The sequence below is a fragment of the Aspergillus niger genome (genome assembly GCF_000002855.4).
Source record: "Aspergillus niger supercontig An17".
Classification (NCBI taxonomy): domain Eukaryota; kingdom Fungi; phylum Ascomycota; class Eurotiomycetes; order Eurotiales; family Aspergillaceae; genus Aspergillus; species Aspergillus niger.
The window spans coordinates 497,361-522,176 of record NT_166532.1 but is presented as its reverse complement, the minus strand read 5'-3'; the positions used below and the strand labels follow the sequence as shown (position 1 = coordinate 522,176).

General features: G+C 50.7%; 9 protein-coding genes across 9 annotated transcripts; 3 read left to right on the top strand and 6 right to left on the bottom strand.

Annotated features, from left to right (window-relative positions):
• Nucleotides 1-871: 871 nt before the first annotated feature.
• An17g02120 (uncharacterized protein) lies at nucleotides 872-2,538 on the bottom strand (the record flags this gene model as incomplete). Its single annotated transcript, XM_001398404.3, has 2 exons — nucleotides 872-2,438; nucleotides 2,528-2,538. The coding sequence occupies 2 exons, from the start codon at nucleotides 2,536-2,538 to the stop codon at nucleotides 872-874; spliced, it is 1,578 nt and encodes a 525-aa protein (XP_001398441.1).
• Nucleotides 2,539-6,297: 3,759 nt separating this feature from the next.
• On the bottom strand, nucleotides 6,298-7,704 carry An17g02110 (uncharacterized protein; the record flags this gene model as incomplete). The annotated part of the gene is made up of 1 exon (XM_001398403.3): nucleotides 6,298-7,704. The coding sequence occupies one exon, from the start codon at nucleotides 7,702-7,704 to the stop codon at nucleotides 6,298-6,300; it is 1,407 nt and encodes a 468-aa protein (XP_001398440.1).
• A 1,114-nt stretch (nucleotides 7,705-8,818) lies between these two features.
• On the top strand, nucleotides 8,819-9,371 carry An17g02100 (uncharacterized protein; the record flags this gene model as incomplete). The annotated part of the gene is made up of 4 exons (XM_001398402.1): nucleotides 8,819-8,929; nucleotides 8,996-9,074; nucleotides 9,136-9,206; nucleotides 9,273-9,371. The coding sequence occupies 4 exons, from the start codon at nucleotides 8,819-8,821 to the stop codon at nucleotides 9,369-9,371; spliced, it is 360 nt and encodes a 119-aa protein (XP_001398439.1).
• A 240-nt stretch (nucleotides 9,372-9,611) lies between these two features.
• An17g02095 (uncharacterized protein) lies at nucleotides 9,612-9,975 on the bottom strand (the record flags this gene model as incomplete). The annotated part of the gene is made up of 2 exons (XM_059745507.1): nucleotides 9,612-9,815; nucleotides 9,895-9,975. 2 exons carry the CDS (start codon nucleotides 9,973-9,975, stop codon nucleotides 9,612-9,614), a joined length of 285 nt encoding a protein of 94 aa, XP_059606807.1.
• An 841-nt stretch (nucleotides 9,976-10,816) lies between these two features.
• On the bottom strand, nucleotides 10,817-12,071 carry An17g02090 (uncharacterized protein; the record flags this gene model as incomplete). Its single annotated transcript, XM_001398400.3, has 3 exons — nucleotides 10,817-11,158; nucleotides 11,237-11,535; nucleotides 11,648-12,071. 3 exons carry the CDS (start codon nucleotides 12,069-12,071, stop codon nucleotides 10,817-10,819), a joined length of 1,065 nt encoding a protein of 354 aa, XP_001398437.1.
• A 2,800-nt stretch (nucleotides 12,072-14,871) lies between these two features.
• Nucleotides 14,872-16,932, top strand: An17g02080 (uncharacterized protein; the record flags this gene model as incomplete). The annotated part of the gene is made up of 2 exons (XM_001398399.3): nucleotides 14,872-16,283; nucleotides 16,353-16,932. 2 exons carry the CDS (start codon nucleotides 14,872-14,874, stop codon nucleotides 16,930-16,932), a joined length of 1,992 nt encoding a protein of 663 aa, XP_001398436.1.
• A 586-nt stretch (nucleotides 16,933-17,518) lies between these two features.
• Nucleotides 17,519-19,411, top strand: An17g02075 (uncharacterized protein; the record flags this gene model as incomplete). Its single annotated transcript, XM_001398398.3, has 2 exons — nucleotides 17,519-18,677; nucleotides 18,738-19,411. The coding sequence occupies 2 exons, from the start codon at nucleotides 17,519-17,521 to the stop codon at nucleotides 19,409-19,411; spliced, it is 1,833 nt and encodes a 610-aa protein (XP_001398435.1).
• A 692-nt stretch (nucleotides 19,412-20,103) lies between these two features.
• Nucleotides 20,104-21,537, bottom strand: An17g02070 (uncharacterized protein; the record flags this gene model as incomplete). Its single annotated transcript, XM_001398397.3, has 1 exon — nucleotides 20,104-21,537. One exon carries the CDS (start codon nucleotides 21,535-21,537, stop codon nucleotides 20,104-20,106), a length of 1,434 nt encoding a protein of 477 aa, XP_001398434.1.
• Nucleotides 21,538-22,477: 940 nt separating this feature from the next.
• An17g02060 (uncharacterized protein) lies at nucleotides 22,478-24,816 on the bottom strand (the record flags this gene model as incomplete). The annotated part of the gene is made up of 2 exons (XM_001398396.1): nucleotides 22,478-24,405; nucleotides 24,486-24,816. Coding segments are annotated over 2 exons (2,259 nt in total), but the record flags the coding sequence as incomplete, so codon positions are not given.

Below are 24,816 nucleotides of genomic sequence, written 5' to 3'. Positions count from 1 at the left end.
CTTTCCCGGATAGCCTGCCATAATTGCAGAAAGATGTCCTGCCATCTTGGGGGATGCATGGTTACCTTGATGAGACAAGGCGGGATTGAGATAACGGCGCTGGGGACTAGTAGTTCCTTGCTTGGCTGTAGTCATTGACGTTGGTGTGTAACCAATCTGCATCTGCAGCAGTGATTGTGGCAACTGAGCAGGTCGCGCCGTAAGTTCGGGTGATGGACTACCCAGGTTTGGAGTATGCCCGGATGCTATTTCAATCAAGCCCACACTCGGAAGGGGGTGAGCTAGAAACAGTTTGGCGCGATTGGGGCTAGAAGCATTAACCAATGCCGGAGCGTGATACGGAATATATTAGAGTCAATCACTCAAGTGACTACAGAGATACATCTTCATACTAGTGGTCGACCATCGTAAAGAAGTATTACCACATTGAAGCCGGAGGCGCGAGTCTACAGCAGAAATCCAGAAAAGAAAAGAAAAAGCACTTTGAAGAAAACTAATACAGCATCATCGTTGAGGTAAAGTTACAGCAATGTGGAGAAAACAGATCGCGGGTGACCATCCCAAGTTAGAAAGATAAGGCTGCTGAAGGTTGCAAATGACAAGAATATAAGAATCGAGAGGAAAAACGGACGGCCACAGGAATCATGGAGTAGGACAATGCGAAGGATTTATACATGTAGGTCAGAAGAGGGTTCACACAAATCCATCAACTTTCATAGAGGGGCGCCTGGGACACTTTGGACTGGAAGGAGACAAGATCAGAAAACTCCTCATTAGGAACGCAAAAGCAAGGTGCTCATGATAAAAGATGAAGATGACGCGCCGGGGAAAAAAGGAGCCACATAAAAGCAATAATCGCTCAACACGAGGTCTAGATCGCAACATTTTTCATTTCACCCAAGACCTCGGCGTCCAAGCCAGTGGCCGAAGACAATTGATTCGAATCACGCTTTTGCGCCTTGTCCGCTTCCAATGACTGGCGCTCCTCCTCACTCTTTCCGGCTCCCTCGTTCTCTTTTCCGCCGATTTGAGGCGTGGCTACCTCCATCAAGTCTTCGGATGAACGCTCTTCCTCGTTCTCCTTAGCGGCCTTTTCTGGAAGCCCAGTCTCCTCAACAGTGTGTACCGGGCTCGGTGCCTCTTCTGTGACGCGAGCCAGCGGACTTGACATGCCGAATTGAGTCTTAGGACTTTGAGTAGACCCCCGGTTGGGGAAGCGATGCGGCGACCTTCCACGCTCTTCACTGGGCGTTGGGCTGCCATAGGGTGACTCTTTGCCCGACTTGCCACCCGTACTCAATCCCAGGCCATTCGGAGCCTTGCGCCTAGGTTTTCTCCTGCCGTACTTCTGATCGGCCCTCCACCTCAAGATCTCCAAGTAGGGGGGTTCCACGTTTTGCGACTTGAACTCCAAAAGCTTCATCTCATTCGTCTCTTCATCCACAGAAACTTTGCCACTGCAAATATCATCTGCTAGTGTAGCAAGGAAGGCAGACCAGGACCGAGCAACAACGTATTTACAATCGTAGTCCCGGCCAAAGATGATAACCTGTCCCCACTTTCCAGCAGGTCCTGGGGCCAAGTCGATAGCGATATGGTTGCCGCCCCAGTCGCGAGCCAGGGGAATCCAAGCCGGATGAGCATAGGCCTTCTGGACTGCACCGGGGGGCTGCGAGTCCTGTCGCTCGAGCAGATCATTTCTCCACGCACCATTAGCACCCGGGGCAGGGGGCACGGCGGACGATGAACTGGGAGTTGGCCTTGAAGGAGCGTTCATCATAGACGAGCTCAAAAACTCCTCGTTGACTACCCTCCAGTTCTTCCATTCTTGAACGATCTCCTCACAGTCCAGAAGCATGCAGCCAAAGATGACACCGGTGGGCAACCCTCCCCGCTCCTGACCATCATGGACCATCAAAGATTCCCGCAGTTCCAACGGTAGGCTGCAGTCCAGTTCGTGCTCCAGTTCGTTAATGTCATTTTGGGTGCAGCCCTCACATAGATTATCCCAAAGCTCCTGGTAATTATTTTCCAGCCATTTCTCAATCTTCCTCCATGAATGAGCGATGGGTGGAGGGGGCGGTGCACCATCATGGAAACTTTGCATCTGGATCTCCGGAGCACCATCCGCATTGGGATCTGCGGATTGACGCTTCTGAGATGACAGTGATCGCATTCCAGGAGAGTATGGGCGATTGGGCGAGCCCCCTCCCGTAGGGGAGCCGGACCAGCCATTTGAGCCTTTCGGCTGATCGTCATCATACGGGGAAGTCAGATCCGGTCGAGATTCGATAGCGCTTGTTGCAATGGATGTGAGAGGCTCATGTCGACTTTGACTAAGAGGCACATGTTTACCGGTTCGATACGGCGAGTCATGGGAAGCATGGCGATCATAAGAAGTCATCGTATGCCAAAAGGACCGCCATGCTGAGCCGATGCTGTGGATGGTTTAGAAAAGCGTCAACCGCTGAACTTGGATTCTCGGGAGACGTGGCCAGGTGTGTTTCAATAAAAGGGAGATACTCACGCATTCGCCATGATTGGAATCCAGACAGATAATCAGTGACAGAGGGCAAGCGGACTAGACCAGCACTAATTGTTCTTTTTCTCTCTATCTCCTTGTGAAACAGCGAACGAGGAGTATTTAATGGGGGAGAAAGTCCAAGACCGGAATTGAGTACCGCGGATAGATGGATGAGGAGCGGAAACCAAATAATAATGTAGAGGAAGTTTTGCTGGGAGGGCCGGTGGGTAAACGGGGCGGCTAGGGAACCGCTAAGTGACAGCACTAAGAGGCGATTGGTATTAGAGGAAGGTGGGAGAAGGAAGAAAGTTGGAAGGGGGGGAAGAAGGGGGCGTGGGAAGAGGGAAGAAGATGTGGAGATTTGAAAGAACAGGAGAGTAGGAAGACGATGAGATGGTGCCAGTACCAGCCAGAAAGAGAGAGCGCGAAAGCAAGCGCGCGAGGGAGGGAGGGATGCGATGGGGTTGGTCTGGAAGGACTGGATAATTGGAGAAAATGAGAATTGAATCTCGGTCTTTGGGTCTAGTCTCCTTGTGAGGGGAGAGAGGAGGGAAGGAAGGGAAAAGGAAAGGATAGGGAAAGGGAACAGGAAGAAGAAATTGGAGAAAGCGCTTTTCCCTCTTCTTTTGGGATGAAGAAACAACTTTAGATATTCTTTCTCTCTCTTTTGGTTCCGTCAAAATTCTTTTTCTCAACTTTTGTTGTCGTCGTTTTCCACCTTTCTTTTAATCTCCTTCTCCTTCTGCTGCTGTCGTCGTCGTCTCCCTTTGGGGCCCTTCACCAACTAGCGTGCCGTGGGTTTTTTTTTGGGGCGAGGCCGGCAGCGACGATTCGTCGTTTGACCCCCTGGAAAGGCGTCCGGAACCAGGGACTGGGCCACATCATTAATTACTCTTCGCAGTCACTTTAGATTGCCTCGCAATGTACCGGCGGTTACACATTCAACGCTAACTCAATCTCCCCCCCTCAAATGACTAGCTTATTTTTAGTTAGTTATCTTTCTATGTAGGACTTTCTCGAATCCTCTTGAGGAATTCCTCCTCTCTAGTCGCTCTGTATGGTTTACTTGGATTTCCCTGCTTTAAACCGGAGGGAGTTTATCATGCATCACATAATACTCAACTCACCACTACCTAAAATGTCCGTTCCTGCAGACACCACTTCTTAACATTCCTTACCCGCCACCAACTTCCATCTCGGTGGCAATCCTTATCCAGTTGCGGCGGTACGCGTGTGATATCACACCTTTTCTTGAAAATCTTCCTGGATAGGGCTAAGAAACCATGACTGCAGTGGCTGACTTTGTCTACAGCCCCTCCCGCAGACGGTCGGGGTCCTTCTTTATGTTGAATTCAAGGCCTGTGGAAAGGCAGTGAGTTAATGGTCAATGATTTGAGTCAGGCGAGCCACAGTTGCTGAACACTAAAATTATACTACCCTAGAAGAAGCATTCGGTGTTAATATTCCCAAATAGAAATGGACAAAACTTTGAAATCTAAATGGTAGACATGAGTCGATTTCATGTAGGGACCTTTTCCCTTTATCGAACCGGAGTATCTATGCCAATCATCCTGATCCTTGCTCCTCCTAGCTTCCAATTATACTAAGTATTACCAAGGGAATTAAACAGCCCACAAAGGACCCTGTAAACTCTGTGTGCCAGTAAAGCCAGATATACGCCGGGTACCTGAATGTGACTAGTGTTATGTAGGTAGGTGAGAAGTACTACTGCGTATACCGCAGTAAGTATATCCATATGACCTATATTTATCCCGGCATGTAATACATTGCATAAATGAACCTTTTCTTATCCCAAAGACATTAGGATTAATATCTTTTCAGGCTGGGTCCTCAATCTCAAAGCCTATACCCCAGAGACCTACGATGTAGACTACTGGAATAATTCGCCAATTGGGGAACCCATTCATGCAACACAGGACACCCACCCCCTTTCATCTTACGGGGAAAGTTGACCCCACGAACACCTAGAACTCGATTAGCACGAGGAGTTATATCTAGTAGCCGATGAAAACAGTTCTTGTATCTACCTATCTCGCTTGTCGGAAGGACCAGCAATCCCGTTCATTGGACATGTATCAGATAGAAGTAGTAGAGCATCTAAACCAGTGGATCATGCATTCAAGACCTGTCTCAGATACGTTAGTACTTGTTCATGTAGCTACCTAGCCATCATTACGAATACCAGGCATTACGTGCATACTTGACTATGCATGTAATAAAGTACTGTGCCTCTGACTGGGGGTAGAAGAAGTGGTCAGGAAACAAACAACCATCAATATCGCAATCCCTTGGGAATTACCCCATCAATCACCCACCACGCAATACCCTTTCTTGCCCCTGTCCGCTATCACGGGTTTTCTCTTATGTCTTTTCACTGTGATGGTGGGATTGCAGTGGAGGCAGACTTTCTCTAGTAGCGAAATTTGCAATACCGGAAGTGGAGCCCAGAACAGCAAAGAGTGGATTGACGCTTTCGGGAACTCCCCATTCGCCGTTGAGGTTGGGCTTGCCGCCCCGGGCGGCTTCCATTCGGGTTCTGGACTCCGGATTCGGGCCTCCTTATCCATCCATGTTTTCCCCTACCTGCTCCGTGGAGATGTCAAGTAAGGATCCAGGACCTAGTAGCGGGAGACAGTTGCTAATTTGGGTACTCGGGGGGTTTCGCTAGTTAGTAGACGTCGGACTACTAATTGGAGATGACTAGACAGTATCTTGATATGGTCGCTACAGTGTCCCTGAGACATATAGTAGCTGTCGCTTGGCAGAGATACTAGAATTATGATCACCACCATTACTATTACTATTACCATTCGCCAAATTCTGGCCATTTGGTCTGCATAAATTACAGTATAGGAAGTGGAGAAGTGTAAATGGAGTAAATGATAGCATCCGGCTGAACGAAGGTATAATTGGGATAGCCGTTGATGTGGATTTGTGTCGACAATGGACAAACCCACCGTGAAGACCAGGGGCTTCGAAACGAATGTAGGTACATGACACATAGGAATAAGAAAGGATAGGAAGAGAAACGAAAGGCCTTCATGATACATGTCAGGAAACAACCAGTCCTGGATTGGCCTTAATAACTCTCGTCCAGCAGACGAGAGAGCCGAACCCAAAAAAGAGTAGAAAAGTTATCGTTCATCGCCTTAGGCGAAACCTGGAACCGAGCCCACAAAGGACAAGTATTGATAGAAAGAGACATGATAAAGATGAAACAGAAAGAATGGATAAACATGAAGCAAGACAAGCAAGAAAAAAATGTCAGATTGTAACAACATTAACGAGTGTCATCACGGATATCCGTAGACGTTAAGAAACCTCGCCCAAACCAACAGTCCCATAAAGAGCACGCCAAAGGCAACCGGACTCCGGGGTTCAATGCAAATAGAGGTTCGAAGACATACTAGGGGAAAAGATAACCCCCCTTCAATCGCCAGGATAGCCGCTACCAACATGAAACCGCGGAGAACAACAGAACAGGACCCCTGAGAAGGACATAGACGATACTTCGTCAGGAAAACATAACTTAGGACATAAAGCACAAGATGATTAGGATGTGAACGTAAGTTGCGGTAGCCCAATAAAAATGAGAACCATGCTTCACATGGCCAGTGGGATCCAGCTAGTGTCCCCAGCACTGTTCGTCAAGACTGTGCCCTTTGTGATAGATTGATATCGTGAAATGAACGGATGAAATAAGAAATAAGAGAAAGGAAGGAAGGCATAACGAGACGCCAAAGACAGTCGAGTCAGGCGAAAGAGCTTTGCATGCCGTTGGCTGGCATGGTAGGGTTCACATCAAGCTTCAAGATCCTTCGCAGATCATCTTCTATCTTCTTCGTGTCATAAGGCTGCGCGTTGTTGCTCACTGACACGCTCCGTGAGACAGGAGATTGGTGCTGCGGAGGAGAATAATACGTAGGATATTGTGCATACTTAGGAGGAGATTTGGGCTGGTCGTACGCGGCTGGAGGGTAGAAAGCTTGGCCATGAACGCTCGGCATATTTTCGACTTTCGAAGTAAGAACTTCTTTCCTCAACGGAGAGTTTTGCAAGTGGTACTGCTGAGCAGCATTCGAGTGCGTATAGGATGAGGAATAGTGCCGACCATTTCCGACGAAAGTTTGTTTCTGATCATATGACATACCATGAGAGATAGAAGCGGGGGGTCCAGAAGTCGTTCTCACTGGCGTTGCAAAGTGAGGTACGCCGGGATTTGAAGCAGGCCGCTCCATCACTGGGTTGCTGTGATCTTGAGCCGTGATAGATGCAGACGAGGGTCTCTGGGGGCGAGGGTTGAGCAACAAAGTTTTCAAAGCTTCGGTTTTAGCTCTCTTCTCCTGTTCATCGAAATCACATACCGGAGGAGAAGGTGAGCTGGCCGATCGTAACGCGTTCATACGGTCCTTGTAAGAGGTCGCAAAGGAAGGCCCAATTTGCGAATGCTGGAACTCCGGGCTTTCCATCTCCAACCGGAAGAGCCCATTAGCAGTGCCATTGGGCCTACGGTGTTGAAGGGTCTTAGAATCAGTCTGTGGCGACCGGACCCGACTGCTTGCTTCGGGGCTTCGCTGCTGTTGCTGCTGGGGGTTTCTGGCCTCGACTGCAGCTCTGAAGAGAAAATCCAAGGGTGTTGACTGACGCTCTTCCTCCTGAAACTGTGGGCGCGACTTCGGCTTTGAGGGGGTGTTCTCCAGATCCGGCTCAGCATCGAGATGATCACCGTCGGACTCTAAGGCCGGTGCAAGATCCGACTCTGGTAGAGACTTGGAGAAGAAACTGGGGATAGGTAGTGCCGACGGTGCTGGAGATGCATGGAAAGTCGGGCCGGCGTAATGAGGGCTGTCTTTTACTTGCGGGGTGGCGATGGTATTATTAGGTTGAGAAGTAGTATGACGGTGCCCATTAGGCGCTGGGGATGCTTTGGATGCGTCGCGCGGCTTCTTGCCGGACCGACTGTGCTTCTTCTTGGTGGCGTTGATATTAATCGAGGAATCGGTGGCGGTCCCGCCAGGACTGGAGTTCCTTGGCGGCGACGAGGGAGGGGTTGCCAGTATGGCGACTTTCTGAGTAGAGGGTGTCAAGGTCCTCTTCGAATTGCGTCGATTGTTTCGCGACCCCTTTGGCGTCGGAGGGTTGGGCAATTGAGTTGACATGATGGTCAGATAGGCTTAAGAAATAGGCAGCCTTGTGAAGAGAAACCGAAAACGACTGGCGGCGGCGGCGGCAGCAGCAGCACCAGAAAACAAAAACAATAGCGATAAGAAGCGACTCGAACGATAGTCACGAGTCGGCGGTGGTACGAAGCACTGTCCAGCAGCCCGTACTCGATGATTCAACGCTGGATAGAACTATCAGGAGACAAGGACAAGAGAGAGACCGTTGCTAGGTGCTGGGCACTGAGTGTGTGGCCCGACGAGTTGGTCTTTGATTGATCGGAAAGACGTCAGATGGGAGGGAACAAGTCGGAGAGTGAAATCGTCTATTATTAGAGTCGAAGGAAGCGCAAAGGAAGCAGTAAGCCAAGACTCCTAGGCATGCTCACGTCTAGATAGGCGAATAAAGGCAGCAAGTAAAGGAAAGCTGAGGTACATCGTAGGTCTTGACCGAGGCTTTGGGGAGGGAAAGGTTGAAGTGAGAGAGTAGCGACTGGACTTTGGGAAGGGCGGGCGAAACCTAAGAATGGCTGGGGGACGAACCAAGCGGGGATCATCGGCGATGACTCAGCCATTTGGTACAAGTCACAAGTTCAGTCACGAAAAGCAGTAGTAACAAAGGTAGTAGTAGAGTTCTTACGCCACTGCCAGGCCAGCCTTGCAAACAGAACAAAACCAAATCCCATTCAGCTGCTGTTTATCTCGCTTCATACCCCAGGCCATCATTCTCCCCAACAAGGTACTCGACTTCGAATGAAATAAAAGACAAAAGAGTCATATCTCTTGCTGCTCTTATCATTTCGCATCAGCTTTCCTTTGGTAGAAACTCCCTACTACGTCAGTGTTCCTCGGGTAAGCCAAATGCCCCTCTCGATCTACGGCCGCCAGAGTATTGCCGGTGGGCTCACACCGCAATCATCCCCCGGGTTATCAGCTAACTAACCACAACTACTACCAATAGTACCTAGGTCAGGCACCACCACTTTCCGAGCAACCTACGTAATTAATCTATCTGCGTGCCCCTCCTCCGAACCCTGCTCAGCTCGTTACCTGTCCCGACCTGTGACCGGTTTTTCGACAGACTAAGCGCCGTCAAAGCGTTAAGGCTCGCAACATGGCGGATGTGGAAATGAAAGAAGCCGGCTCCGCCGCCGTCAAAGCGAAGGGCTCATCGAAAGCTTCCGAAGGTGCCAGTGACGGCAAGAAGAAGTTTGAGGTTAAGAAGGTATAGCGCCAGAGACGTGGGCTTTCTCTCCGAGTACCGTTGAAGCTAATTGGGTTGCTCCTCCAGTGGAACGCGGTCGCCCTGTGGGCGTGGGATATCGTCGTCGACAACTGCGCAATTTGCCGTAACCACATCATGGATCTCTGTACGTCTCGGATCCTTCATGCCTTCCTGCAATACAGCGTCTAATGTCTAATCGTTGCTAGGTATCGAGTGCCAAGCCAACCAAGGTTCGTCTACGACTGAGGAGTGTACAGTCGCTTGGGGTATCTGCAACGTAAGTTCACTCTTCCAGACACTCATTCTGCACCCCACACTAACGCCGACCTTTCTCGACCCCTAGCACGCGTTCCACTTCCACTGCATCTCGCGATGGCTGAAAACCCGTCAAGTTTGTCCCCTCGACAATAGGGACTGGGAGTTCCAGAAGTACGGCCGGTAAACGCGTGTCCGAAGATCGCAGGGTTCGAATACGGGCGGATCACCTCCTATGTTTTACAGTATCCCGTACAAGGTAGAACCGGAAGGGAGGGCTTTCTACGGCGTTTGTGGTTCATTTCGCAGTTCTCAGCAGCGGCTTTCAAAATTATTGATGCAGGTTTTGTTTGTGCACACGCAAGCGGACAAGTTGTGATTGATTCAGGATATAAATTAGACATGTCCAAAGTCCGCGACTTTTGTCTCACGCAACCTTAACTCCATCTACCATGATGCCTGCACCACCTCCCACGCCCGCCGTCAAGGGAACAAGCCATTTCTCGGGATTCTTATTGTACATAGGCCAAGGCGGAATGACGGCCAACCCAGTTATTAACGTGCCGGCCAATCCGACCCAAAGTGTGAGATGAATATCCTGGAAGATGTATCCAACAATGAAAGCAACGGCCTTAACAAAGCGACAATAGTAAGCAACCGGACCAGAAGACAACAACACCAACATCACCGTAGAATAATATGACTTACACCCGACAGAACAAGAAGCACTGTGCTAAGAAGCTCTGCAATGCGCTGGCCTTGGAAGTCCTATTGATGGAAACGTTAATCATTCACTCGGCATAGGTAGATAGAAGTAAACGCATAGGTGGCTGCAATAACGATCACCCAAACAGCGGGCGCAGAGGAAACCCAAGAACTCACGATTTGACCTTCCAAAGCATCTTGAATCGGTGCAAGTAGGCTTTCCATTGTGAATGTTTTTATTGAAGCGCGATGTGGCTCTTTCTCAGATCGATATAGACGGTCGCTGGTCGAAGGGGCACCCTTTACTTCGTTGCCGGCGTGGTTAGCTTGAGGTGGTCGCATGTCCACCGCCTCAGCTTATCGCGGGTCAATCGGACGCCGTACTGTTACACAGACGGTAATATTCGTATTGAGGCATGTATCGGGCATGACGTATCATGCTCCAGGCAGCTAATCACTCATCATCGATCGCTTGAACATCGTCTTTAGGTTCTTTGTTTTCTATATCCTTCTTGGGACGTGGAGAGAAAGTCCATTGATATATGTAGCCGGTTGGTATATCTTCTAGCAATGCATCTGTAAAAGCTCTCTTCCTGTCAGGTGATCTAGTGTTCTCAAATCTACAAGAGTACACAAAGTGCCTTGGCAATCCTGAAGTTGCTGGGAAACTGTTTATTCGATGTCATTTCAAGAACTGAAGTCTAGGCGACAGTGTAGGAAGAAATTGTGGGCATGTATCTCATGAATGTGAGTAATAAGAAGAGTCACTTTCGTTATGCCCACTGTTCATAGAGCCCTTTCCCAAGCTCTAACCGTCTATGAAAGCATATACACCAATCATGGCGGTCATATCTATCACTGCCTCTCCGATCATGACTTTTTCTGCGTGAGAGTTGGATTCGACTTCTGGAAATCGCTATCAGATTCTCAGTATTGGACAGTGGTGCCGTCTTGGGCAGGCTCAAGCAACTTCCACTGGCAGGCGATGCCATTGGTAGCAAAGCGAGAGATAATGCGGTCAGCAATTTCTTCGAACCTATCCGTTGCCAAGGCAAGGATGGTCGGACCGGCACCTGACAGACAGATTCCAAGCAGACCGGGCTGCGTACGTGGGTTCATTGATTGAAGAATTTCCGTCAAGCCGGGGATAAGAGTCTGTCTGTATGGTTGGTGGACCTTATCTTGCATGGCCAGATAGATCATGTCTGGGTCCGGCGGAGAGCTGCCCAAAGCTGCTGGGAGCAAGGCAGCGCGCTGGAGGTTGAAGACCTAAACCAAGTAATAGCATTAGCCGATGCAGCTCACTGCTATCGGTACGGATTTGGCGACGGTGGAATCAAAACTTACAACATCCGCTCTGGTATACGAGGTAGGAAGAACATTCCGGGCGTTGGCGGTCGGCACGACAAAGTCGGGGATGATGGCAATAGCCTTGATTTCTTTGGCCCACTGGAACTTTCTGTAATGGCCGATGCCAATGGGCGGCTCAGGAGGCCTCTTGCCGGTGTCAATGCCACCAGCCGGAGAAGGAAGAACTTCACTGAGAGGGATCTCCTTGCGCGCAACATCTTCGGGAGCGAGTTCGTTGAGGTAGGTGCCAACGAAGCCTCCGAAGAGCGAGGCAGCGACATTGTCGGGGTGTCGTTCTGTTGAGCGGATGAGCGATGGCCAGCAAACGAGGAGGCATCAGTCATTATCAATCGCATGCAGCATGCTTGAAACACCTCCCTCCAAAAAGAAGATGGACGTGCGACTTACCGATCATCAAACAATAATCCAAGAGACGATCCTTGCTGAGTCCAAGCTTACCTACCTCATTTCCCAGCATTACACCAGCCACAACGGCAGTGCCAGAAGAACCGAGACCCCGACTCAGGGGGATCGGGTTTACAATGTGCACATGGGTCTCAGCAGGGAATGCCCGTTGGCTATGGCATCTAAGTACGTAAAGTGCTACGCGGGTGATCAAGTTGACCTCGGGGTCCAGACTGATCTTCTCGGAACTGTTGCTCAGGTCGTCATATGTGATGCGACAGTTAAGTGGTTGTTGCGATGACTTGGAGGTATCAATTGTGACGTGGAGCTCCAAGTGCATGGACAATGCCAGGCCGATCACGTCGAACCCAGGTCCGATGTTGGCGGAAGAGCAGGGCGTCCTGATAACAAAGGAGGTCGCAGCCATTGTGGAGGAAGGAGGACAAAGGAGGGATCAGGAAAAAAAAGAAAGAGAAGTGAACTGAAGCGGGATGAAGCCTCCAGTGACTTGCTAGGTTAGGTACGTAGTATGGATGGCAAGTGCACTCTTTGTTGCCAGTCACCAGCGTAGTAGTGATAGATAGACTTGAGTCACTACAATAATAATTATTATCGCACTCGGCTCCGACTAAGGTTGTGACTCTTTCTTTTCTTGGCGCTCTTCGGTGGTCAAAAAAGGTAATGAAAAAGGGTTTCCAAAAAATAGCAGGCAGAAAAAAAAGGCCGACGTCGGGGAAGCAGAAAGCGGGCAAGTGAGGGGCCACAGGGCTTGCTAGATCCAGGTGCCACAAAGCCAAGTTCGAAGATTATTCCCCAAATTCTCCTATCACCATTGTTTGTCACATGGTTATCAATACCTACTACTACTTAGTTACAGAAAGCAGTTCCTTGACCCATCCATAGTTACGCTGGCAAATAATCAATGCATATTTCTTTGGGAGTCATGCGATCGCTTTATTAGTACCTACTCAGTAAGCTCCTCCTGATTGGGTCTCGGTCTGACCTGAAGATTTGTGCGTATTGTTACAAACAAAAATAACCTCAGCCGCAAACGCTTCCCCCCCGCCCTCCTCTCTCCTTCAAGTACAATACACTTTTCCGACCAGCCTTAGTAAAAAGATGGAGGTCTCCCCTTACTGATTGTCCTACGATAGCCGAACAGGCTAATTATGATTTGGTGGAAAGGGTGTGACAATGACATACATATCATATCATAAAAGTTTTCATGCATGCCCCTGTGGGGATTCGGAAGGATGATGTGTTTCGAGAATGAGCCAGATCTACTTTGATCCTTTCTGCCCTGTTTCGTCCACTCGTGTGTGGAATAGGATACACAGGGCTGGAATTGCAGTGCGACTCAGCTACGATCAACTTGGCCTTCATTGGGCAGCAGAGGAGGACCTTCTCCCCCTAAGTCAGGCTCCATGTGGCAAGGTAATATTACCAGTCATTACGCCACTTAGGAGATGGAGATGGAGACTTTGTAGGAGGAAGCAAGACATACTTACTTGAAGTACTTAGCGTCCTATGACAGTTACCACGGAAGCAATTAGACGAGATGGATGGGTTGTTTAGATTGCTGCCTAGAGAGGTCTTATTCGCGCAATTCCGTTTGAGAACCTTGGGTGATAGAGTGAAGTAAGTGGTTTGATTTTTGGTTAGGATACTAGCAAATGAGACATACTAGTATTGGACGAGGTGGGTAGATCACACGGATCTGTCCTGTCCACGGCAACCATTGGATCTGGAACGTGCAGGTTTGCCAGCCAAAAGAGATATAAATAATTCTTTCACGGGAAAGTTTTTGACAGGTGCCCAGTATTGTAATTAAATTTCAGGCTTGCAGCTTGAATGAATGGATAGATACGATCCCACACAAGCAAGATCCACAAAGCAGGATCATTCTAGGAGATTCCTGTTTCTTCAAAGAGGTCAAGCAATGTTTTGAATAATCATAAATTGACCATTCCCGTAGGAGTGACTGCTTACTGGATTGCTGCAGAACAGCTGATGATGGCCATGGACTCGGAAGCATCCAGATTTCAAGACTACTAAAAGCCACCGGCGTGATTGGACGACGACGGGACTAAACCGGCCTCGGGGCCTTTGCCGACGCGGCGTCTTCAACTAAAAATTTCAGACTCCTCAGCCCGTTTTTCACCCTTGATGCGGAAATTTCTGCCCGCCCCTCGTATTTTATATAATACTAGAATTGCTCCTCCACTCGTCTGCCTTGATTCTCGGTTCTCCTCTGTCCCCTTGAGACATCTCCCTCACATCACCTCCTTGGTGACATCTTTTGAAATCCATTGCTCTTAATTTCATTTATATCTTACATCTTGCATCGTGCTTCTCCAAGTGTTTCGGCTGTCTTTGATTCGCCGTTGCCCTTTTCCCGTCCTCGTGGTTAGACGCATCGTCTTTGACCACGGGGTCTTTTTTTCCGAGTGTGGTGCGTACTACATCATACTCTCTAAAAAAAATAGGGTCCCCCATTTCACTTTTGCGACTCTTTTTTCTACCAGTCGCCTCCCACCCTCTCCCTTTTGAGTGTGCCGACGATCGTCACCACTCACGTTGAAACACATTAAGTGCACTTCTCAATCCAACACTTCATTCAAGTCAAACCGAATCTTGTCTTCGATCTCCTGCAGCCCGATTGGTCCGTCCTATTGTCCGCTGTCCAGCAGCCCTTCTCGATCTCGTTAAACCCAGCTTGGGCGTCAATCCTGCCGGTCGAATCTTGCGCTGAACCGCGAGAACTCTGTTAAGGGGTTCTCTCTGTCATCGCACTTTCCTCCCGCACCTTTCGGAGCGACGGCGCTCCTTACGCTTCACTCAGTCAAGTTGGCGGGCCTTCGCTGCAACCAGTCTTCCCTTCTCCACCCTCTTCTGGGCCCCAAGTTCAGGGTCTTCTGCGGGGGCGACACCAGACCCCCCTAATAGAGCTTATTCAAGCAGTCTCAAAGCTGGCACACGGACGCGCATCGGTAATGCCAGGCCCTTGCGAGGGGTCTGGCTAATGGATGGAGGAGCAATCGCCCTGGGACCTTTCTCATCCAGTCTACAACTTCCGACGTCGCGCCCTCGAACGCCGCCGCGCATATAATCACTTCAAAAAACCATAAGTCAACAATATTGGCTCCCCGCCAGCAAATTCGTTTCGTCAACTCCCTTATAAATACCCACGCGAGGAAGAATAAAAAAAGAACACCGACATAGCCACAATGTCCGAGTCACCGAAGTCCGAGAAATACATGTGCCTGACCAGGTTCAGAACCCCGGTCCCCGAATTGGATGATCATCGATTTCAATTAGATGCGCCACGCCTGGAAGCCACCCCCGATGTCCCGCTGAGTCGGCAAAATACCGTCCCGCAGGCTTTCAACCCCGAGACGCCCCAGCGCCCAGACTTGCTTAACATCGAGGATGCGCTTCGGGAAGCTGGCTCTCTATCGCGTGATTTCGAAACCGCGGTAGTGGATGATGATCGATCAGACAAGGATTTCAATGCTATGGGACGTCGCTTTTCAGTTGATCCCACGGGGAACATCCGCCACGGCCGTACCTATAGTCGCACGCATCAGGATATTGCGAACTTGTCGCGCGAGTCGTCTGTGTCCGCTCGGTCGACGTCTCCGCCCAACTCGGTTGAAGCATTCGCAGACCCGCGTCGCCGGGAGCGTGCGAATACTTTGGAAAGCCATGCTGCTCCAGATTTGGAAGCCATTCTCCAGCGCACGGTATCTGGTGGCACACATCCTCGCCGCCCGACCTTCAGCAACGCGAGTGTGGTTAGGCCGCAGCCTGGAGATTTAACTTTGGAGCCAACCGATGATGGCTGTCTGCCGACGTTTGAACAGCCTGGCAGGATTCCAGTGATCGACTACGAGGAACTGGAGGAGTTCGTTGCTCTCAACCAAAAGGCGAAACCTTCCGCAAACCGGCGCAAGCACAGCGTCAGCTCGCAAAGCCAGAAGCCGCGGGTGTTTTATGACTCTCGTCCAGGTGCTCAGAAGTCCGAGAAGGACGTGGAGAAGCGTTCGTCAAGCATTGAGCGTTCGTCAGAAGACATTTTGGAGTCCACTTTGGAGAAGGATGACAAGAAGGATTTTTCTGAAGTTGTCAACGAAAAAGAACTGTTAGCAACCCTAAAAAACGCGAATGAGCCTACTCGCTTCGGATTCTTTTCGTCGGAGGCACAGAGTACCGTGCATGCTGCCGAGCTGGGTGACCTGGTTTTGCCGGGAGACACTTTCCGAGACCTTTTCCAATTGGGCCCGGACGGAGGTGTCTGGTGGCTTGATGTCTTGAACCCCACTGAGGATGAGGTGGGCGCTCTGTCCAGAGCTTTCTCTATCCATCCTTTGACAACAGAGGATATCTTGACTCAGGAAGCGCGCGAGAAAGTCGAGCTCTTCAAGCAGTATTACTTTGTCTGTTTCCGGACATTCTACCAGGTGGACAAGGCGGACGAGCGTTTCATGGAGCCAGTCAATTTCTATATGGTCGTTTTCCGTGATGGGGTGCTTTCGTTCTCTTTCACCGACAACCCTCACGCCGCTAACGTCCGGAGGAGAATTGGAAAGCTCCGTGACTATGTATCGCTGAGTAGTGACTGGATCTGTTATGCCATGATGTAAGTTTGTACAAGCACTTTGAGATGATGAGTGTTTCGCTTGGACCAGTCTTGCTAATTCCCATATAGCGACGATATCGTTGATAGTTTTGGGCCCGTCATTCGGGAAATTGAGGTCGAGTCCGAGGCCATTGAGGATCTCGTGTTCATTGCGCGTATGGATGACTTCGAGTCATTCTTGCCGCGCATCGGTGGCCTGCGCAAGAAAGTCATGAGTCTGATGCGTCTGCTAGGAGGCAAGGCGGATGTCATCCGGGGCTTCTCCAAGCGCTGCAACGAGCAGTACTCGGTGACGCCGCGTGGCGATATCGGTCTCTACCTGGGTGACATTCAGGATCACGTCGTAACCATGATGTCCAACCTGGCGCACTTTGAGAAGATGCTTAGCCGCTCGCATACCAACTATCTTGCGCAGCTGAACGTGACTAATTTGATGCTGGGCAATCACGTCAACAAAGTTCTGAGCAAGGTGACGCTCATTGCCACCATGCTGGTCCCCATGAACCTGATCTGCGGTCTCTTCGGAATGAACGTTCGCGTCCCTGGGCAAGATGCGGCAGGACTCGGCTGGTTCTTTGGGATTCTTGGGGTCATCGCAGCTATTGTCATTCTCAGTGGAGTGGTGGCTCGCTGCTACAAGCTTGTATAAGCTTAGCAGGGTGAGCCGTTGGGGGTGTTGTCAATATGATCATGCACGTAAATAGCCGATAGACATGAATCGTCATCTTGTTTTGTAGTAGTGAATGATATGCATGAAGGACATTTTTTCCCCTTAAGCCACGAAGCATACCGTAGAATTCAAGTAAGGAGGTAGAAATGGATGCACGTAATTGCTAGTATGCTGAGGTTCTCGGAGGAAGTGAGTGGCGGCGCCAAGATAAGCTGCGATTCGGAGCCTCCAGGCAACCGGCAAATCCACGCCTTATGAGAGTCCAGACTCTTTCTTCTCCAGCCAGCATGACCTCAGGCCCATCTCCCCTATTTTCAGCAGCCAAGCGACTGGGATTTTCAACTCCAGGTTGAACGGACTCACGCCACACGGGGCGAATGCTGTTTGAGTTCATGGGGTAGCCCCCGATCGCATCTTCATCCCCGTTGGTACCTGCTTTTCCCCTCACAGTTCGGCTGGCCTCCGCCGTGAGAGGAAGTTGTTACGTTCCGGCACCAAACAGCTCATGGATATCGATTGACGGATGACCTTCCTTTCGCAATCCACCCTCCTTCAACCATTCTGAATGTTCGTTCGGCTTATACCGCCACGCCTACAGTGCCGCCGGCGTGCGACTGTCCGCGCGGTACTCGGATGCGCAATTGCCTTGGCCATCTGCGTTGGTAGAGTGGCTGCGACTGCTGATGAGAATGACCCAGATACCCCATCGCTGGCCTCCAGAAGTCATGGCCACTTCCTCTTCGGCGAAGCTAGTCCGGAATTCAGTTTTCCACTCGCAGAATACAACGGTTTGGAGTTTGAAGATGTGGTAGACGAGGAGGGGGATGCGCGCGGACTCGACTTGGTTCGCCGGGCTCCCACTGGAGTGACATCCCTCGGAAACAACCAGTATCAGAATGGCACTCTAAAGATGGGCGAGACGGAATGGTGGTATTTCCCCGTGAATGGCGACGAGACCAACAGCACCTCTGAGAACAAGAAGAGTCGTGATCTTTCCAAGCGTTCGACCACCGTTTATCTGTCCCTCACGGCATGCTCCAAGCCCAGCCACAACAACACGGATTCCACCAGCACAGCAGCCGTACCGCAGCTGACAGTCTACGCATCTGAATTGATAGAGAAGCCCGGGCCTGACAAGTCCGAGTCCGACCAAACAATAAAATCAGCGGAGGAGGGCTATGTGGGCATGACCCTTACGGCAAATGGCGATGTCTATGTCGGAGTGACGGCTCCAAATAGCACTGAATACTCTGGTTCTTTCACCTACCAGATTGCGGCCTCGACCGATGCTTATTTTCATAGTGTCGACGAGAGTGATCAGTTCATGTTCTTAGTTGATTCGGACACTGGGGCAGCGCTTCTGACAACTAGGAATCTCACCAACTCCGATCTTACGTCGCAGAACTACAGTTCCTGGATGGACATGACACCTCCATACACAATGTTCGCCAACAATATCAACAGTACGTCCATATCGGGCTTGGAACGGTCATTCTGCGCTCTCGATTCGCTGGCGCAGATCGGGAAAAGCGAGGTTGCGACAAGCATAACTACCCGGGGTGCAGTAGACAGGCCAACTGAGCAGCTCTATGTCACCGGTCTTAATAAGTCATCTACCTACTACGGAATCATGGCTCGTGAGGGTAATTCCACCGAATGGGGCAATGGAATCGTAGGAGGTGGAGGAAAAGTATGGCCACGCATGAATTTCACAACCAAAACAGGTGAGGGACAATGACCCCCAAGACCACGGTCTTATCGGACTCTAACAAAATAATAAACAGATGACAACTGTGCCGTTGTATACGACCTGCCATTCTGCTCCGAAGTCGCCTACGCAGTGCCATCCAACCCCTCCATCAACATGACAGAGCTGCGCAAGATCTACGACGACAATGCAGCATCTTTCTATCAGAACTTCAGCTACTCCCTCCAACAAGTTCAATGCAACACCTCCAGCGAGAGCATGTTCTCTCTCGCCGTATCCTGCGACACCTGCGCCGACGCATACAAGCAGTGGCTCTGCGCCGTGACAATCCCCCGATGCGCAGACTTCTCCAGCAACGCCACCTTCCTTCAAATCCGTAATGCAGGCCAGCCCTTCCTCAACGGCACCTCAATCACCAACTCCTCCCTCCTGAAAAGTCCCGCTACGAACAACTCTCGCAACCCCTTAATCGACAGCTTGATCCGCCCCGGTCCGTACAAGGAAGTTCTCCCCTGCCAGGGCGTCTGCCACAGCCTTGTCCGAAATTGCCCTTCTATTTTAGGCTTCAGCTGTCCAGAAGGCCCGCGGGCGAATGTCTCGTACGGCATGCGCGACCCTAATGGTGACATCACGTGCAGTTATCTAGGAGCAGCGTATTACCTTAATGCTGTTTCCAGTTTGCATGAGAGCATATGGATCTCCCTGTATATGGTGATAGGTGTTTGGACTTCGTTCTGGATTCTTGGGTAGTTGGAGTTATTGGACGGGGTTAGTTAGGGTGGGTGCAACTATCCTCTAAAATATTCGTCTTTTCTTTATCTTCTCCCCTCCCTCCTTCACTAGTCGAAGTACACCGGCTCTGTATAGAGTGGAATACATAGATCACCTGCGGTATGTTAGAGCGGGCATAGATGGGTTGAGTCATAATGCTGGGCCAGTGAGGCATGGCATGTGCATAGCTAATACGATGACGCGAAATAGATACCCCCTCTGCGTAAGGATGGCTTGTATGATACAGCCTAGAGCTCGTCTGTTATATTCAGTAAGATAACCCTTAAAAGAGAAGTAGTCTAGGGATGTAAGCTGTGAAAATTACAGTGGCCTATAGTTGGCAGGTGAGCCAGTCTTTTCTACAACCAAAAAGTCTTCACACTTGCCTAAATCTGTTTCAATACTAGACCAACTGGCAGCTAGCTAGTTAGAAACCTCACACTTCCGAATTAGTATATACATTGTTATGTGACAGTTGCCGAATGTAGATGGCAACTGTCGTAATGGAAACGTTGAACCCTTAACAACCTTTATCTCATAGTCGCATAGAATCCCCTATCCATGACGCCTCTATAAACCACTGGTATCTAATAATGACAAGTTGAAACACAAACGCTAACCCAATATGCTTGAAAAGAGGAAGAGAAGTCCGTGTGAGAGCAGACACCACATTATTTGCCCCTTTTCGGGGTCGGTGTCCACATATTCCTCAGAGATGAGCTCGAGGATGATGCCGCTAGACGAGGAGTACTTCCCACCTGATGGAGTAACTTCTGTGCTGCGGGAGTCAACGCTTTGTTCGTCCTCCCTCCTGGCGTAGCTGCACCTGGCGTGCGCAAACCAAAGTCCAATCGTGGGCTGCTGGCAAACCGTGGCGTTACGGGGGTCTTTGTCTCACGAAGGGATTTCTCTGCTCGCTTAGACCTCGCTACGCGATCTACCATGCGGTGGTGAATATCTTCCCGTCTCCGGTTTTCTTTGATCTCGAAAGGATTCGGCGTGGCATCACTGCCGCCAAGCAGGCGAATATCATCCGGAGATATCGCAGAATTGTCATTGTCATTTGATGAAGTGAGGGGATATTCAGGCTCATCCTCATCCACAAAGGCGTACCCATTAACTCGTGGCGTCTCACCCCCTGTATATACTGCTTCAGATTCGGTGGGACGAGGGTGTCCGGCAATAGCGTCTTTGATGGCCGAAATCGAAGGTGAGGGCGGGGGTGCATTTGCGTCCGATGACGTTTGCTGGATGCTCTCATCTGGTAACCGTGTGTTCTGAAACACTACCCGCTTGGGGCCTGCCCGCGACGATGCTTCAGCTTTTTGCTGTATAGTTTCATATGAATCCTCGATGGAGGAAGGCGCAAACATGAGCGAGTTCTCAGGTTGAGTTTTCCAAGTGTCTGGATTCGCGGGCCGGGCGTCCAGGTCAGTCTTTATAGCTATCTGCTTGAGCTGATCTGGATTACCGCCCTGGGCCTCGATCCGTTTAGCTTCTTGTCGCCGGTGCGCGATCTGTCTCGCAGTTGGGATCTTATTCCCACTCCACAACCATTTATATCTCTCGCGGTGCTTTTCATTCTGTTTATCGAGCAGTTTGTTGAATGACTCATTATCTTCGCTCGTATATTTGGCCTGGAACTCTAGCAATCCAAGGCGGGACACATCCGGGGTCGTAACATGGTCAACGTTAGGTGTAGTAGATGAAGATGTTGTTGACATGACTGACATCGGTGTATCTCCTCCCCAGCCCATCGGGGTATCTTCAGGACGTCCCGAATTGGTGGCTCGCGGTGTCATACTGGCTGATCCGGAATGCGATCGAGCTCTCCCTGGAGTCTTCAAGAGATCGGTCAATTTCTTCTTGGAGCTTGCAATCCATTGTTTGTCTCTCGAATCAAGCGCATCCAGGTATTCCTGCTTCACCTGGGCTTCTAGAAGACCGGGAAAATAATCACGTGCAATGATCTCCGACAGAGCATTGGTGTAGACGTCTTCGTCCAACACAGTGGCCGGCCGCTTGATACGCTTGGGTGGCGGCGGCGGGGGCATAAGGCTGGTGTCGCTTTGACGCTTGGTCAGAGCCTGAGAGTCGGCGGACATGGCTGGTAATCGTGAGTAAAACAAGGACCCGAGCAGAAATCTAATGAAGAAGAGAACTCCTAAATGATGAAGAAGGAAAGGAGAAGAAAGAAGACGACATGCTCGTCAGCGTTGATGACGGACATAGAAAGAGCGATCTCCGACATCAGCAGAGGAAGGAGCGCTTTACTGGCAGAACACCCTGACCGCCCTGATTGGCGGTGAGGGATTGGCGTCACATGGCAATCAGGTGGCCCCGGTCTGCACGTGGGCTTATTCAATTCAACACCTGCTACTGCAATTCCAAGTACTTGAAGACTGAACCGCGGAATAGCGCCATTCATGCTATAGGGACAGTAATATCAGATGTTATAATCATCACTTTTTCCTCTTCACGGTTTTCCCGCGTGTAAACCTCGTATCAGACAACTCTTCCCAGACAGACCCAGTTATCCCTTCCTGCTCTATCTATATACTGACACAGACCTAAATCGGCAATGGATGTTGAACAACACAAGAGCCACTGCAGCTGCAGCAGCTACCCAAACAAAAACCAGACCAACAAAATGAAAATATAAATCCGAACGAATGCTTCTCCGACTGAAACCCCGTTCACTGTCCTTTCCAAATCCTCCATTGCCAGAAAAACACCCAAGATTTTTTCTTCCCGAGGAAAACAGTCGCTGAGAAATGCACCAGGAAATGCAAGTGAAGAAAATCTGAGGAAACAACAAAGAAAACATAAGCGCATAGCCCCCAAGAGTGGGACCAAATGACTGTTCGATGAAAAACATTCGTCGCAGGGAAATCGAAACGCAAGCCACCAAAATGAGAAAATAAATATGAATCATCAAGTCGTTGAAGAAGTTCTATAAGTGAAAGGATGAGGAACGGAATGTCGCAGAATGCTGAGAACAAGGGGTCTGGGATGGATGCAAGTTGTCGTCGGGTTGATTGCAGCTCAATTGGCTGCAGGAGTAGGGAAGAGGGAATAGGATGCTCGGCCCTTACGCCGAGGGGCGGCCCTAGAGGCAGCATCATTCTTGATGGCCCTAGCGATCAATGGGCCTGCCTCCACTTCAGTGGTGGACTTGGCTCTATCGTGGATGGAAGGACCCACGGTGGACGCATAGCCTGATGGTTCGGGGCTTGCGTCGCCATCGGCTCGGAAAAGCTGGGATTCAACTTCGCGGGCCAGGCTCTTGGTCTGCCGATGATGGGAAGACTCGGGGCGCCCCATTCCGGAAAGTTCACCTGAGAGCCTCTGCTCAGATGGGTGGAACTCACGGCTGCTTGCCAGACTGTGCACCAGATCAGGAACGCTGGCGGTCGAGACGGAGGAACGATGTTTGCGGACCACCGACGCGGCGCGAGACAAGATCAAACTTTCCTGGGAGTTACACTTGCTAATGGGGGAAAAGCTGCTCCGGGGAGACACGGATTGGTCCATAGGCTGGATCACACCCGGCTGCGAGTAGAAGGCGAAGTGTCGGTCTGACTCCGTGTCCGCCGTCAAATACTCATCATACAGCGAGTCGGGGTTGATCTGTTTCCCCAAGCTGGGGGCAAACCTGACAGGCTGAAAATAATCACTGTCGCGCTGCGTCACAGCAATGCCAGTGTTATCATCTAGGGTGGTGGAGGTGACCACTACATGTGCGCTGGGTACATGATCCAAGTCCGCAGCGGGCAAAACCGACCCGCTCAGCCCCATTGGCTCAAACAACGCCTTATTCTCATCCGTGCCAGTGACTCCATGTTCCGCATCGTCTTGCCGAGGCTCGTCAAGTGAACTGCGAGTCCAGTCAAAGTTGCAATTCGACTCGGCAGCATGTTCATAGCAGTAGTCAATGTCTGCGTCCCAAGACTCATATATGGTTTCTTGGATGGCTCTCAGGTTGACTGAGGATCGCCTTCGAACTGGCTCTCGAGCCATGGACTCTTGCAGTGGTGCGGCCGTAGCAATACGATCCTGTGGAAGGGTGGGGGAACCCAGTGCCTCGGCAAACTTTCTTGACAAGTCTTCGGCGACATAAATGGACAAGTCGGACCTAGGGCCAGCCATGGAGGTGGTGGAAGGAGATTGCGCCTCGGAGAAAGGTGGAGATCTTGACATAACAGGCGCGCGAGGGGAGACCTCGTCGGTTTGGAGTCCGGGTCCTTCGTGCCAAGGGGACGGCTCCTCCTCTTCAGGCACGTCTTCCAAGTCTGACGACAGAGTCGGTAAGGACATTGACGAGGTGCGGGCATTCATCACTTCGTTGTTGATGTTGGTCGCAAACGCATGACCCGAAGGAGGCTGGAACATGTCTTCCAGAGGGATTTGCGGCCAAGCAGCACCCTGCTCTACATCCTCGGTATGCGAGTATACATGCTCGGGATATGTTGGTTGGGTCGACAGGCCCAGGATTTCGTCAATGGCGCGAGGAGCTGGCTCAGGTAATTCAGGGGAGGATGCCAGTCTCGGGGACGAGGCTCTCGGCGGCGGAGTAGTTGACCCGACTTTAGGAAACCTTGGGACAGGCCGCGAGAAGTTCTCAACGACGCGCGATTCTCTTCGTACTCTGACGTCGCGCTGCTTGGGACTCACAGACGAGGAGCCGCCTGGAGATGCTGGTGGACTTGTTGGCGGAGGGGGCACAACGTCGTCACAGCCAATAGCCGTCCCGCACTGGGTAAGGTCCTCCGTGGAGAAGTCACGGAAGTGCAGATCTTCAGCACGGATTCCTTTCAGGTTGGTGACAGGCCTCTGAGAGGCACGGATGGCCGAGAACTCAGTGACTAAGTCAGTCTCTCGAGCTTTCTCCAGCGACTGGAACTGGGACGGGCTCGTATGAGTCAGATGATGGAAGTCAAAAGGATCCGAGATGAGATTCTTTAGCTGGTCATCTGTGGCAAGTCCATTGTATGAGCATTGGTTACAGGGCCGATAGTCACAGCGCAATCCGCATATGACAGGGAAGACTTACGCGCATCACTATGGCGTGATTTGTTCCGGCTGAAGATCTCCGAGACTTCGAAGCGAGGCTTTTCACGCTCCATTTCATCCTCCTCGTCCAGCGTGGAGACAATGTGGAACTTACTTCCCTGACGACGGAGGATACGGCTTCCCCGCGAAAGGAGCGACTTGGTCACGCTCTCGGGCCGTTCATGGCGGACGCCAGCCGCCGAGGTTGTCCGGTCATCCTGGGAAGGCAGCGATGCTGCATCCACGGAGGTCATGGAAGACGCGGGGGAACGGCGGGAAGAGGTGGTGGAGTTGGTGGTGTTACTGCGAGAGCGGCCACTGAACACGGACAG